The following is a 16592-nucleotide window of genomic DNA, read 5'->3' on the forward strand; positions in this document are numbered from 1 at the left end:
GAAAATAAAGCAAAATAAACGTGTCAAACTTAAATAGGTGCAATTTTATAATTCAAGTATTAAAGAGTATATTCAAGAAAATAATAATCCTAAAAACTTGGAGTAAGTACTAAGATTCTAAGAACAAAATGTTTGGTACAACTAGAGTATGGATTAGATGGATCATGAAGTTTATGCCCCATCCTATAATGAAACCAAATTAAGTTTATCTAATAAAAGTATCCATAAACTCTCTCTATTTCATGATTTATGTGGTAAGTATAAATTTTGTGCAAATTAATAAAAGGGAGAAAAGAGGCCACATGGTGTGATTTATGAAAGTGTGAAAATTTTATGGATAATTTTAAAAATAAATTAAATATGTGAATAAAAATTATAAATTATAATTAAAAATAGAAATATAGAAAAAATATAAGACGGATGAACAAATTAAATGAGGAAATGTAGTAAACTTAGTGAGACATAGAGATTATTAGCGAAAAAATTTAATGGTAAGATCAATAAATTAATCGGATCATCAACTAAAGCTATTTCAGTGGATGTACTAAAATTGATTTAAATAAGTCAAAAATAGAAATTTACTAATTTCAAAAGAATAATAAACTGTACTCCATATTACACGTAGTCACATATTGTCAAAAAGAGAGACAAGCATATGAAAATTCCAAAAAATAAAAAATAAAAAGAAAAACAAACAAAATAGACGCCGCAAGCATTCATCTTCCTTTCCCCGCATTTAGGGGTCAGAAATCTTTGCTGCCGATCATCATTTAAAATACTTTCCCCGGAAATTTAATTCCAAAAATAACCCCATTTATTAATTTGGAATAAATTATTCAAAAAAGGTGTAGTTTCCCCTCCCCCACTGCTTAAAAGGATAGAATTAGTAGATCTAAGTTAGGTTGATCTTTGAAAATACCAAAACGCTGCGTTTTACCCGAAGATTAACCTTAAACGAATAATTTCAAAGTTTTATGCTGATCGTAGTCGTCGCTCTCAAAACTAACGGTGGTGGCCGATTCTTCAGAATTTAACGACGGAGTTCCAGGCCGTTGAGGCGGCGGTGGGTGAATAAAAGTCGGTGGTGTAAGACTAAGATCAAGGTGTCTCGCATGATAATCATCGTCTACCTCCTTTATTCGTTTACTGTCGGTAAATCTACAAGGAGGAGAGAACTCTGATGAATGAATTTTGGTTGTACCAATCTGCTTCCGCCGCGAGTCGGCTTTGGCCGCTATAGAGGGACAAACAAAGTCGGAGTTATCGTCCACCTCAGCAGTCATCAGAAATGGAGACGCCGGAGCTCCGACAAGAAACTCAGAGATTGGTCTTAGGGTTCCACCACGAAGAACTGTCTCAACAGCAGCTTGACAAAGGTGCCAGTTTCCGGTCCAGAGCAACCCTACGGCGCCGCTCACAGGATTTACAGTACGGCCGCATGCTTCATATAGAAGAGACTGGAATAACGCTGCAATTTAGCAATTAGCACTACATAATTAGCTAAAATCTCCGATTAATCACATAAACAGATACTGGATAATTGTTTAAATTAAGGAAAATACCAGGGCGTTTAGGTTGGGGGACGTTGGAGATGAAGGACATGAGACCAGCGCGGCCGAAGAATTTAGCGACGAAAACGGTAGCGTGGCCTTGAGATTCAGGGGTGTCAATCCATTGAAGACAAGGCCGTAAAATGCAAGATTCACTGCATCCCTTTCGAAGAACTCGGCAACCATTGCAACTCATGATTTTTTGTTTGAGTAAAAAAAAGAGTTTACATTGATTAGGGAAGAATGTTTAAGGTATGGAGGAAGAGAGGCAAGAATGTGAAAAATGAGAAGGGAGCGATAATAGGGTGAGAAGGCAGCAAGAGAAGGAAAATTTATAGATTGAGTGAGCGAGTTGGGCTTGTGGTTGGGATTGGGTTAGGCTAACTCATGCGTGGAGTTAGTTTGGTCGTGAGAGTGATATAAAATGGAGTATAAATAAGTACAAAAGGGAAATCTTTTTATTTAGATTATGATTTTAGATTTTTTTTTAAATGATATAAATTGAGTAAAACAATGAGTTATTATTTCCTATTGTCTTGATGAAATAAGTTAATTCTAATTCTTTGTTTATTAGAAAATTGACATGTGATTTTATAAATAAAATTAAATACATGTACTTCTATTTGTTTATAAAATCTTCGATCTATCATACTTAATTATAATGAATTTAAATTGTCAAGGAGAGTGCTAAGAAGGAGCCCTTTAATAGTATGATCGAGCTACTTAATTGCACCAATTTAGTACTTTATAGATATTTTATTTTAAGGAAATATTTTTGTTAACAATAATATATGTAATTCTACATTTGCTTTAATGTAATAAAATTCACAAATATTCAAATATAGAATTTTCAAATATTAATACATATGTGAAATTATTTTAAATATCCTAAACTAAGTGAAATATTTGGATGTATTTTCATACTTTGTCAATTCCTACTTGTTTTGGTAATGAAACGAGAAAGTGTAAAAGACACTTAAAACACCTGGAGATAGGTGTAATCGGGATAGCTGTCAGTATGCTAAAAGTGCTTATGAAACTTTCGGTGATGAGACCACAAATCCTGCAATAGAACGTTAGCCTTGTCCGGGGGTGGTTTCACGGAAAACCCCTCCGACGCTCAAGTCAGATTGGAAACAGAAATTAATAAATATATGCTAATTAATGAATGCAAGATTAACGGATTATGGGATGAGTTCAAATCAATTGAAGGATATTTGGTTAAGTATAGATTGTAAGTAAGAGGGCGATGTATTTTTATGGAGTAACAGTAGGAAGATAAAAAGCTTCGAGGTAAATGAATTATTGCAGGAAGTATCTTTAATGAAATAATTGAGTATCTTCCATTAGAATTGTGTAAGGGGTTTTTATATTGGTTGATTTATGGATCTTGGGATAGCTTTAGTTGGAGATCATGGGTAATCATGAAGTATAATGGAGAAACTGGGGTGTAACGTGTGTAGTGGGTGGTTATGTTAGGGTTTAAGGTGGTTACTTTCTTGGTGGGCAAACAAGGTAAATGAAAAGTCGTAAAAGCCCCTTGACTAAAAATTAAAGTCATCGGGAAGTCAAGGGGTATAAAAGTAAAATCATCACTAATAAATAATTAATTAAATAAACTTAAATGTTATCATATTATTTAGCCCTACGCATGAAGGATGATGGGAGAGAAACAATCAGCTGAATCAAGACATCTTTGTTTATGCGGAAAACAAACATACATGTGATGCGAACCAATTAAATGTTAGGAAGAAACCATACAATTAGGTCCAAATAAGATAATCTTCGAACTCTTGCCTCAGCGGGCTCATGCTTAGTAGAAGCCCCATGAATTATAAATATTTGGCCTTTGGGCCACTTTAGATGATTCGACCTTAGAGCCTGACATGATGATTCGGAATTTGAGCGTGATACGATAATTTGGCATTTGAGCCTGATATGATGATTTGACATTTAAGCCTTGATATGATGATGATATGGCCCAGTAGTCAATCACTTGGGATTTAGATAAGGAATCATGCTAGGTGAATCCTTCAAAAGCATCGATAAATATTCGGATCGGACATAAGTCCGCATTTAATGAATGTTTGAATAGGACATAGGTCCGCATTGCCTAGTCGTCAATCACCTGGAACTTTGATAATGAATCATACTAGGTGAATCCTTCGAAAGAATTGATGAATATTTTGATCAGACATAGGTCCGCTTTGCCCAGTCGTCAATCACCCGAGACTTAGATAAGGAATCATACTAGGTGAATCCTTCGAAAACATTGATGAATGTACTAATCGGACATAGGTCCGCTTAATAAGTGATTGAGTTATGAAGCTAGGTGATACTTGCTATGAATGCTTTGACAACTAATGCTCAAAATCACTCATTTTGGGGCTTAATAAAAGTTCGAGTTATCAAGCTTGGTGATACTTACAAAGATTCCACTTTCAAAATAGGTGAAAGTTAGAAAATTAAGATAAATACTTAGACAAATATCGCCCAAAATAAATAATTTTGGGACTTTAAAAATAATATAACTTTCTAACTAGTTGAAAGCTCAAATGATTTCATAATATGACAAATAACGAACACGTTATGGGACTTCAATAATAATATGACTTTCAAACTAGGTGGAAGCTCAGATGATTTTATAATATGAAAAATATGCCCACGTTTTGGGACTTCAATAATAATAATATGACTTTCATACTAGGTGAAAGCTCAGATGACTATATACATTCATCATTGAAAGCCACACATAAATAAGATCCGATATAATAGGAATAATAATGATGAAGTATTGAATTCCCTCGCAGAAATAATAAATAATTCTTTTAATATGTGTCATTATCATACTTGATTACTTTCCACGTTGACCCATGAATACTACAAATAAGAAACACTCGATATACGTCGATGAATAAAAGCACGAATAACCGTATGATCATCAACATATTCTTCACTTGGCAATACTAGTCAAAGATTTGCATCCTTTATGTAGCATTTCATTAAAAGGCGATGGTGATGATTTTACTCTATGTATTGAGTTACCTGAGATTGTTCGTTTGCGAGTGGATGGTTTGAACTACTATCAAATCATACCCGGATCCAACCAATACAATCAACGTAGCTAGTTTTCCAGGATTCGATGTAGATAGTTTGAACCACTGTCAGATCATATTCGGATTCAGCCAATACATTGAATGTAGGTAGTTTTCCGGGGATCCGATGTAAATAGTTTGAACCACTGTCAGATCATACTCGGATCCAGCCAATACATTGAATTGGGCAATATTTGGACTAATTTTTTCGACGGAAAGCACTTGGTTGCAGCTTGTTTGGAAATGTTCTACGGATCATTTAATCCTTTAGATAGTGCATCAAACCGAACTTCAACATTGGGACTAAATTTTTTAGTCATTTGAAGTTGGTTTGGAAATGTTCTACGGATCTAATAACCCATTAGAAGGTGAATCAAACCGAACTTGGGTCCGACTTTATGATAATACATCATGACAATTACTCAACTGGGTCTTTGATGATTCGGTCATAGCATAACTCAGCTACTCTCAATACTTAGACAATTTTGCGAAATTACTGGAGGCCCTTGGGGGGTCCGATTTTTTGATATTTCGGACAAATTGATGATACGAAAAAAGATAACTCATCGCATGGTACGAAACGACTCATCGCATCCGAATCCTCGATGTCACAGTTAACCAAAAGATAACTCGGCCATTTTCCGGGTTCAATTTGGCTAGTACAATTTGAGGGTCCAACTTTTTAATACTTGGCCATTTTCCTTGTTGAAGCTGGTTTGAAAATGTTCTACGGGTCATTAAACTCTTTTAAAATTGCATCAAACCAACCTTTAACATTAGATGAATAAAAGCAATAAAATCGGACTTTTACATCCACGAATAGAAACAAACATTTGGAATAATTTGACCTAAAAATTCTCAATTTGAGAAGTAATAAATATAATAATTCTCGTTAAGTGTGTTGGCCCAAGAATAATTCAGCTTTCAGTTTATCCCAATATATAAGTTAATAAGTCATCACTCTATTCTAATTTTTATACTCTGTCTCATTTTCCAGCAATACAATCTCTATTCTCATTTTGTAGTAATTGAGAACTACAAATTTTCAAGCAAGAAAAAAGTGGCATTTTGATAAAGCTGATGATATATAGCTTATTAATTAGACGGTCACATAGCTGGAGTTGACAAAATTGGTGAAATTGAAGATCTACATTAAATATATCACATAATTAGACGCTCACACACAAGTGGGAACCTTCTTTTCCTAATAATCATCACCAGCAAAATGATCTTCAAATCAAATTATCTTCATCATTAACAAATAATTTCCGAATCCTCAAAAATAATGGGTGTCGAGAAAATTTCAGGAAATTTTCACATACGGCACAGTAGAGAAGGGCATCTCAAACTACCATCTAACGGAAGACTTGGTGAACATCTACGACGCATTATACATCGGATCTTACCGTACAACATAAAAAATTTCCACCGACCATACCGAGTACCCTTCTTACTCAACATCTCGAGTGAAGGTAATCGGGTATGAGGCGAGATTTACCTTGTATCCAATAAGGCCCTGATCCGATTAGACGAGTTTGAGAGAAAACTGATTGAAGCTTTTTCTTTTTTTTTTTATTTTAGTGTAGGTAGTTGATCAAAAGAAAATGCCATTGATGAAGAAGGTTGTAGTGACTCGTCATGAAACCAACAGTAATCTTAAATATTGTAATCTTCCCCGCAAAACTCAAAGAAGGAATTGTTTTAAGCAATTACTTCCAGCATGTTAACTCTTTGGGGCTACATACATTATTCATGACTAGTAGATATTTAATTTTGCTTCCTTCTGTTAGCATTTAATTGTTTATCCGTTCAGACAGCTACATTTGATTCTACTACATATGAACTCGTAAGTTGATCCTATTTTTCTTTGGGAGACATGACTTTTTATGTTTGAAATTCCCATAGACGGCACCAAATTGCTTCGGTAATGAAACGAGTAAGTGTAAAAGACACTTAAAACACCTAGTGATAGGTGTAATCGGGACAATTGTCAGTACACTAAAAGCGCTTATGATCCTTCTGCTAATGAGACCTCAAATCCTGCAATAAAACGTTAGCCTGGCCCAGGAGTGGTTTCCCAGAAAAATCCCTCCGACGCTTGAGTCAGATCGGGAAACAAAAATTAATGAATATATGATAATTAATGAATGTAAGATTAACGGATTATAGGATGAGTACAGATCAATTAAAGGATATTTGGTTAAGTATAGATTGTAAGTAAGGGTGGTGTATTTTTATAAAGTAACAGTAGGAAGATAAAAGCTTCGGGTAAATGAATTATTACAGGAAGTATCTTTAATGAAATAATTGAGTATCTCCCCGTAGAATTGTGAAAGAGCTTTTTATATAGGTTGATCCATGGATCATAGGATAGCTTTAGATGGAGATCATGGGTAATCATGGAGTATAATGGAGAAAATGGGGTGTAATGTGTGTAGTGGGTGGTTATGTTAGGATTTAAGGAGGTTATTTTCTTGGTAGCCAAATAAGGTGAATGAAAAGTTGTAAAAACCCCTTACTAAAAGTGAAGGTCATCGAAAATTCAAGGGGTATAAAAATAAAATCATCACTAATAAATAATTAATTAAATAAACTTAAATGTTATTAACACTACTCAGTGTGAAATTGCAATAGTCCACCTTCATTATAAGCTACCCTCGTTTATCAAATTTAAATTCAAGAAAATTTATCTGGCACCTCAAACTTCGCTGTAATTAACAGTTAATAAGGTGATGAAGGATATATAGTAGTATTTATGAAAGATAATTAAATAAGACATAAAAATATAAATAATTACCCCCTTATAAATAAAAGAAATTAATTATGGAAAATTCTTAGAAATACATGAAATTAGTACAAGACTATAATTTTTTATCACATAATAGCTAAACTTAAGAAATACGTTCGGTGGAATCGAGTACAAAAGGAAAATTTCACATTGAGACTCTGAGTTTTTAACTTTTTCACAAATGTTTTATGAATCTGTGGTGACTTTGAGCTTTTAACTTTTCCATGTGGTAGACAAAATGTTAAATTTTTTGTTAAATTAAGTATTTATTTCGACTAAATTTCGTGATCAAGTAGGATGATCACGACATTTATTTTTAGAAAAAAATATCGTTATATTAGGTAAAAATAGTATAAAGTTAAAAAAAACTCAATTATTATCTATCACATAGAAAAATTAAAAAGTCAAGATGACCACATAAATTAATAAAGTCAATATACTACGTAAAAAAAGTCAAAAATTTAGAATTATAATGTGAATTTTTAAAATAATTATGATCATACTCCAAAAGACTTGGGAGAAGGTGAGGAGAGGGGCAAGCGGCCGCGTTTCTCCGCAAATGAGGTGAAAGACTTTGTTGCTGGATTCCTTCCTACTTCCCCCACCCAAGGTCCAAGGAGAACAACTTGCCATTATTTTTCTTTTTTTAATTTTATTTGTTGAGATTTTATCTACATTGCAAATTTATTCACGTCTTCCCATACTTTGACGTTACTTAAAAAATGCCACTTTCATGATCAATCTATATCTTTTTCTTTTAATTTTATTATTTTCCAATTAGTGTAGGTTCAACAGTTGATAACTTGAATACTATCTACCTCTATAATTTATGTAATAAAATAGGACAAAGTTTCTTATGAACTTTGTGAGTAAATAATACTCATATTCTAATCTTAATATAATACTTTTTTCTCTTCCTAGTTGCACCTAAATTATTTTTACCGTAAATAGTATTTTATACACTGCGGCTATTAAACGAGAAAAAATAGTCATACAGGATCTTGTTTTATTTGTCTTATCGGATATTTTCATAATATCAAATTTTTATATTTTTTAATTGAGCATAATTCTAGATATAAGCAACCTAAAAAACACAAGTTAAAAAAACGGAAGTAGTAGTTTAGAGGAGTCACTAGTGGAAAAATTCTTATTTGCTGCGGTTTTTGGGCCATTATATGCTGCGGTTTTGGCCCGCAGCAATAGTGATACCAACTTAATCCTAAAAATAGAAAATGAATAATACATTATTTTATAAGTAATGTATATAAATCTCATTTCATTTTGAGGTTCTTTAAATCTTTACAGTTTCTTAGCCGATTGTCGATAAGCAAAAGCCACTATCCTACTTCCAAATTTCTACTTCACACACATAATAAAGCAAAGCAGGTTTAATACCAGCAAAAATTATCATCAACAAATAAAGATTGATATATAATTAAATTACATGATTATAATGTTACATGATGTCGTTTACAAGAACAACTACCCATTGAACCATTGATACCACATACATAAGTAATTATTCACATTTAAATATACAACTACATATATACATAAGTAAATTATTCACATTCAATCTAACCTAAAAATCCTAATTAATTAAAATTATTCACATTCAAATATTCATGTACATACATAAGTAAATTATTCACATTCAAATATAAAATACATACCTTGATAATGAGATATGATAATTTTGTTTCCAGAATAAGATTATGTAACCTACAATGAAAAAAACAAATCAAAATTAGTATAAAAAAAGACTAAATCCTTATTAAAACACAATGACTTGAAAAAGAACAAGACTAGCCATAATTTCGTGGCTTTTGAAGGAAAAGCAACAATGGTGGGTTTTAGAACTTAAACAAAGATGGAGAAAGAAATTCGTGCAATGGGCGGTTATTGAAGCAACAAATTTTAACAACACAGGAATTTGAAGAACTTAAACAAAGTCGTGGGGTTTGGAAGATGATGAACGAAATGAAGAGAAAACACAGTGGAGTCGTATGATTTGAAAAACTTGAAGAACTTGAAGAGATTTTTCTTGGGTTTTTGAAGAAATTTTCTGAAATTCATAAGCTTGAAGAAGAAGACAGTCGTCGTAGTAGGATTTTGAAGAAAGTTATTTTAGGGTTTTAATCAATTGAACGTCAAAACGCGTTTTTATATTTTTTGAACTGGCTATTTGCTGCGGGCTTCTTAAAAAACCGCAGCAAATAAGCATTATTTGCTGCGGTTCTAAGAACCCCGCAGCAAATAAGTATAAATTTTTTTTTTTTAAAATTTTTTTTATAACTTATTTGTTGCGGTTTCATTAAAACCGCAGCAAATAATGCTTATTTTTTTATTTTTATTTTTTTTTTTCGTTTGATAAGCACTTATTTGCTGCGGGCTTAATAAAACCGCAGCAAATAATGCTTATTTGCTGCGGTCATCATGAAAACCGCAGCATTTGTATTATATATTGTTTTTTCTTTTTTTTTTGCTATTTAATGCTGCGTAGCAGCAAATGACACGTAGCAAATGATGTTTTTTTCCACTAGTGAGTATAGAGTAGAAAGTGTAAGTTAGTGATTATCCAAAGTTAAAAACAATGCAAAATAAATTAGAAGAACTAAACTAGCAAATAATGTTAAATAAATAGGACGAAGGGATTGTTAAAGCTAAGTATGTTAGCAAATAATGTCAATTTGGGGCGACCTAATTCGTGCGTATAACAACCTCACATGTTTTCCCTGTAGGAAAATAGGAAGTAGAATAAAATAAAGATATTATTTCAGAATATTATGTTTTAAGAAGTTAAGATCTTTTTTAATATTTAGGATATTAAGGTTATTTTATTTCCTATTATTTTATTTAGGTTAATATTTTGTTTTCTTATTTTAGTCCTAATCTCTTGTATAAATAGAGGTGTTCCTCTCATTAACAATTCAACACAAACCAAGTATTTAAAACCCTAAACACAAATCTCTACATTATTATTTCCGCATTATGAGTTTCTACATGGTATTAGAGCCGTAATGTTTTCCTAGACGGAAAAACTCTATCGGTATTTTATCATTGATCATAATTGACCAAAATCGATCCAAACAAAAAAAAAACAATCAAAATAAAACCAATCAAACCAAACTAATAAAAAAAAAACTTAGATGGAAAACATGATATTTTCATTGGCAATGGTTGAGCAAATTATCCTCCTTTTCCAACAAAGAAACCAAAAAAATTGATACAAATCCAAAAATCAATAAAAAACCAAAGGTATCCGAAAAATTTAACGTAAAAAGTTATACCAAGTGGTCTAAAGAAATGGAAATTGAACTTGGCGATCGGGGGATGCTCAATCATATCAGTGTCATTCCCCCGACAACCATAACTCCACAATGGAAACAAAATGATAGCAGGGTTATGTCATGGATTCTCGCATGTATTAACTGCGACATTATCGGCCTCGTTATTTCATTCACTACAACTACCCATGAATTGTGGACTTGAATTCATACTCTATACGGGCCAATTTCGCTACCTCCCATGAATGGCACCATCCAGCGTGAGGTCGCGAGGGGGAATAATATAGAAGAAGTTAGTACGCAAGTCAATGGCGAGAGGGGGAGTAAAGAGAAAGACAATATGTAACACCCCTGAATTTCCAACCCTATAAACGAAACCAAAAATCGTGAAGGACGGGAGGAAATTCGAGTGTTACATAAAAAGAAAAGAAAAAGAATTTAAATAAACGTTAATGATTAATTTTTAAGAGGTGAGTGAGTGAAAATTTCGGCAGCATCTCTACTAAAATTGAGGATATAATGTAGATCGATAAATGGATTAATTCAACTAAACTAATCGAAGGTATCAAAGCCCTCCAAAAGATGTCACGAGGGGATGATTCATCGTCGGCTCATCAATTCACTAATTCCAACGCGGATCGTGGTTCCAGTGTTAAAGCATAGCTTTAACGGATACAAAAGAACTATTCTTACGACCATACATCCAGAAACTACGCAGCGGACTATAACTTTACAAGGAATCACATGGCTAAAAAAAAGTGATTATACAACCCAAAACTTAACAATTAATATAAGAGCTACAACGAAAGGCTAATCATATAGTAATTGCTATAATTGCACTCCACTCTTTTCCCAATGCCAAGCAAAAGAAGCTCTTATGCCTATTATGCCAAGCTATGATCCTCCTGCTGCTCAACATAATGACCATAGTCAAATGTGTCATAGCAGGAATATCATAGGAAGTCATTAACAAACAACAACATACTCATACACGTCAGTAATCAATGAAAACTTATAACAGTTAACGTCATTGAACAAAACGATAGACAATGATATAGCATAGCAATAACGAATCTAATCATCTGTTTAAACACCTCTATTTACTCATGATTTCTCTTTCAAACTACTAATCCCTCAAAGTATATTCAAAGGTAGTAAATCTTTTTCTCTATTCATGGCATAGTGACACGGCCAAGGGCGTTATCGGCCACCCGGCGCCCATGGCAAAATATGAGCTCATACCCCCTCCAGCTGACCCTCTCGGGTCCTACCTTCAGGAAAACTAATACACTGGGGTACCAATCCAGTGAAGAGGCCACCATATTGGGGTTTGCAAAGCCCGCATGGTAACACCTGGTTAAGGGGCGGTATCGGCCACCCGGCGCCCAATGACAAAAGTATGCTTATACCCCCCTTACGGTGATCCCGTCAGATCTCACCTAGGGGACTACTAAATCAACCGGACATAATCCAGTTGAGTCACGCCAACTAATCATAATTAAGGCTCAATATCGAGGGAATCACTTCGATGCCCCACACAACCATAGTGTGTCTTCTACTATTTAGGAATTTGTTCTCATAGTCTCCTAATGCTTTCATTCTACTTTCCTATTCCACTATTATGACTATTCGATAGCATAGTTTACTTTCTGGCACTCTATAATTCTAATACGATGCATATAATCATGAAATATTGAAAATACTTTGAAACTATGAATATGATAGTTAATTACTACGTGTACGTACCTGTAAGCGTCATTGCATGACCAAACGTTACAAAAATCACCCAATTAAGGTTCTACTTTCCTCTTATGAACTGGGAACGTATACAAGTTAGGAATAGAACTAATAAGTAACTACTTTGCCATGCCAACTAAATGTCCAGGTAACCACTATCACCCATTCAACATGAGTTTTCGATTACTCTAGCACGCACACAACTCATTCAATACAAGTCAAAATCATTAACTCAACACAACATAAGTCTTTTCACCAACTTAAGAGTCAAAGTATATGTGAATCGTTCCTTTTCATCAACTAATTTTGAGTATATCAGTTCGCGTTACCCAAAAATAACTAATCACATCTAAGCCTTACAATTTTAATATAACACTTATATAATGATAAGGCAAATCTTAGAGTTATCGAATCACTATATCATTTGTTACATTCTCCAAAGCTAGAAAGAATTATAACCACAACAACACGACAAGTAACTTTAGCAACCATCGACGATACGTCGACATTATGCTAATGGCTTTACTAGGATTATGCATTTATAACTTCAATGACGACCTACTAAGAGCATTTGTAATTCATAACAATCAAGTCACAACAATTAGCAACTATTACTCCCAATTAATAACCAAAACCATTTTTAAAGTCAACTATAATAAAAATCATTACTAACTAAATATATCATAATCACAACTAACACAATTAAACCTTAAAACAACTTATGAAATTATCAAATCAATCATCGCACCACCAACATATAACATAAAAGCACACACTACTAAAATTTCATCCTTAAATTAAACCCTAATCAATTTATTGTTCAAAAAAAACATCTTTAATTACTACCCATACTAAGATTCAAAGAAACTAATACACAATCAACACACAACCCATAATTTCCAATCACACTCCAAACCCTAAGTCATAAATATGTTCAATTCATCAAACACACTCTTATCCACAAAAAGATTTAATTAAAATAATACAAAAAAATCAACATCACACTTATAAACTTTATAAACCTTTTAATTGAAAACAAGAAGAATTAAATGGAAGAATAGGAGATGGCTTACAAAGTAAAAACTAGCAAAAATGGTGAAGAGGGTAAATGAAGGTTGTGGTGGTGGTGAACCGAGGCTGTCGTGGTGGTTGAAGGGCTTAACGCAGTAGCTTGCTGCTGCTTACTAGTTGCACAACGCAGCCTGGCTGCTGGGGTTCAAGTGCTCCAGACGGCTGCTGGTGGGGAGGGAAGGAACGCAGCTGGTTGCTGCTGCTAGGCCGCCTGCTGCAGGTGGTTTTCATGGCTGTAGATGGACCGTGAGGGAGAGAGGAGTGAGAGAAAGAGAGAAAGAGAGAAGAGAAGAGAGGAGGAGGGACAGCTGGTGGCGAAGCAAGGGTTTCATGCCCTTTTTGTCATGGTTATTATTATTATTAATATTATTATTATTATTATTATTATTATTATTATTTATTATTTTTTTTTTCTAGGTTCACCTTCTTGAAAGGCCTAACTAAGCAAACTCACCTTCGAGTGCTCACAAATTTTAATAAAATAATAATTTTAATTCGAACCTCTTTAGTTTAGTAGTCGCAAATCTATTTTTAATGTAAATATGTCAATATTTAAATTCTTATGTGAATGAAATTTATTGAGACAAACTCAAAATAACTTAATATATTTATAAAATCTCCAAAAGTAATTATGATAATAATAACTAATGACGTCATAAAAATAAGTGGGTGTTACACAATAATCAGATTCCAAAAGAAGAAGGGACAAACGAACCAGAAGCAAAAACACCCGAACCTCAACCCAAAAAACACCCTGAGAAAGGTTCTCTTAAGGGAGAAGTAAGCAAGGATAACCAAATCCCTGAACCCACAAACTTAAAAATCCAAAAATTAGTAGAGAAAGAAAGATCAAATATGGAAATTAAGAGTATATTTCCAAAAAACGAGTTTTATATGGAGCCTACTCATTTGTTACCTTTGTCTAATCTAAAACTGTCTAGATTGCATACCCCTAACCCGCAAACTAACCCACCAATCCATATCTTCTACCTATCTACCCTTTAAACAAAATCAACCCAATTTTATCCTTGAATTCAAATTAATCCAAAAATTCAAAATCCAAATTGTTCAACCAAAACAAAAATTAAACCAAACGAACGTATTTTATGACCTTTTATCTAAACTCAAAAAATTGAAAATCAATTATGGCAAATTTGTCGAAAAGATCATTAAAATGTCCTTTGTAAAATCAAAAGATCAACTAGCAGACTTTATACTAAAGGCGATCATAATCAAACTTCTATAACAAAAATAAATAGAAAAAATTTTAATCACTAGACTAATATATGATTCTCATATTGATAAACAACCATTAGTTAAATAAGGTATAATTATAAATTTTAGATAGAAAAAGACAATTATTGAAGTAGAAAGAACGAAGAAGTTTTGTAGAACTTACAGTTCGTGTTGTAATCAGTACTAAATGGTGGGAATAAAAATAATTTGTAGTGTAAATTTTCATTATGTATCTTATCGTTTGCATGATTATGAAAGTTTGATGATAAAAAAGTTTTTTTCACAATTTTCCATTATCAGACCTAATACCATATTTTCATATGGTAATGCATTGGCATGAAATTGGGGAAGTAAATAAAATTGAAAAAGAAAAATAAGCATGACCATTAAACTTGTCAAGTGATCTATATTCCTACTAAAATTTACACTAACTATTTATTATTATTCTCATCATTTAATACCTATTATCAAATAAAACTGTTAAAGTAATTCATAGTTGAATCTTTGACCCCACTAATTATGAAAAAAATTCTCTAAAATTCATATGTCATCATCATCATCATACTCAGTGTACCCCACTCGTAGAAAACTATGGTTTGGGTCTGGGGAGGAAGAAAGAAGGTAGCTCTTACCCATAGAGGAGAGTGCAGTCAAAGAGTTTGTTGGCTCGAGAAAGGTCTTCAAAGAGAGAGAAACCTGCAACTTACAAATAGAATACGTACAAATAACTAAAAATAAAGATAAAAGTAATGAAGGAGGTAAAGAGCAATCAAAGGCAAAGAACGAAAACAAACGAAGGGTAAAAGGGACGGGTTTAGTAATCTAAGACGTGGCTCTGGTCAGGTCCTTAGAGAGGTGAAGTTCATGTATGTCACTTTTAATATGTTCCTCCCATGTTCTCCTAGGTCTTCTCGATTTCTCTTATCCTCCACTATAATATACACTATAATATATTAGATTTTTTTTACTGAGACTTCATATATCTTATTCTGCTCATCCCCAATTATATTATTCCATTCCATTTCATGCTGATGTCTCATATATTCATCCAACCTCTTTCGATATAAAAAAGTTGTATTTTAAAAATCTTGTTGAATTGAAGGAGCATTTCAACGAGGGGAAAGGCAGGGCCACGCCTTATTCTTTTGAAAATAAAGATATTAGCAATCCAAGTCACCTCCACATGGTGGTGATGTCATTTGTCATGCCCATAAGATCTTCATGTCCATGCCTACCAGATTTCGTCAAATTTAAAATATTATTTTATGTTACCAAATTTATTATTATTGTATTTTAATTTGTGATGATGATGTTGATTTTAATTAGCTAATAGAATTTATAAAAAGTAATGTAAAAAATCTTAGTTATATGTAAAATAAAGTAATAGATAATAGTTAAAATATACTAGAAATTACTAGAATGTTCCATAGCAAATATAAATAGAGTATTATGACATTTGCATCTTATGTAGAGTAAGAAGCTCTCATAAAAACAAAGGATTGAGCCATGAGTTCAAATCACAAAATATATACACAAAAATAGAGAGATTGATAAATGAGACATGAGCTCACATATAAATAGTAGTGAAAAGTGTATAGGTGCGGAACAAGTGTCCCATCAAAAATATTGTTATATAAATTATGATGTCATCAAATATTTGTATTCAGTTAATATAATATAATATTTATTTTGGTTCAACTACAAATTTCGCATACTCCCAAAAATTCTATCAGAATTATTGTGTTTGTAACCTTGTATATATGGTTACATTAGAATGGAGCAAGTTGTAGGGTTATTACTTAATACTACTAGTAGTCTAGTACAATTA

General features: G+C 32.8%; 1 protein-coding gene across 1 annotated transcript; it reads right to left on the bottom strand.

Annotated features, from left to right (window-relative positions):
• Nucleotides 1–560: 560 nt before the first annotated feature.
• On the bottom strand, nt 561–2003 carry LOC130808922 (LOB domain-containing protein 38-like). Its single transcript, XM_057674484.1, has 2 exons — nt 1563–2003; nt 561–1468 (listed from the first exon to the last, which is right to left on the bottom strand). The coding sequence occupies exons 1-2, from the start codon at nt 1744–1746 to the stop codon at nt 951–953; spliced, it is 702 nt and encodes a 233-aa protein (XP_057530467.1). The 5' UTR covers nt 1747–2003; the 3' UTR covers nt 561–950.
• Nucleotides 2004–16592: the final 14589 nt, after the last annotated feature.

This window comes from Amaranthus tricolor, chromosome 3, assembly GCF_026212465.1.
Source record: "Amaranthus tricolor cultivar Red isolate AtriRed21 chromosome 3, ASM2621246v1, whole genome shotgun sequence".
NCBI lineage: Eukaryota > Viridiplantae > Streptophyta > Magnoliopsida > Caryophyllales > Amaranthaceae > Amaranthus > Amaranthus tricolor.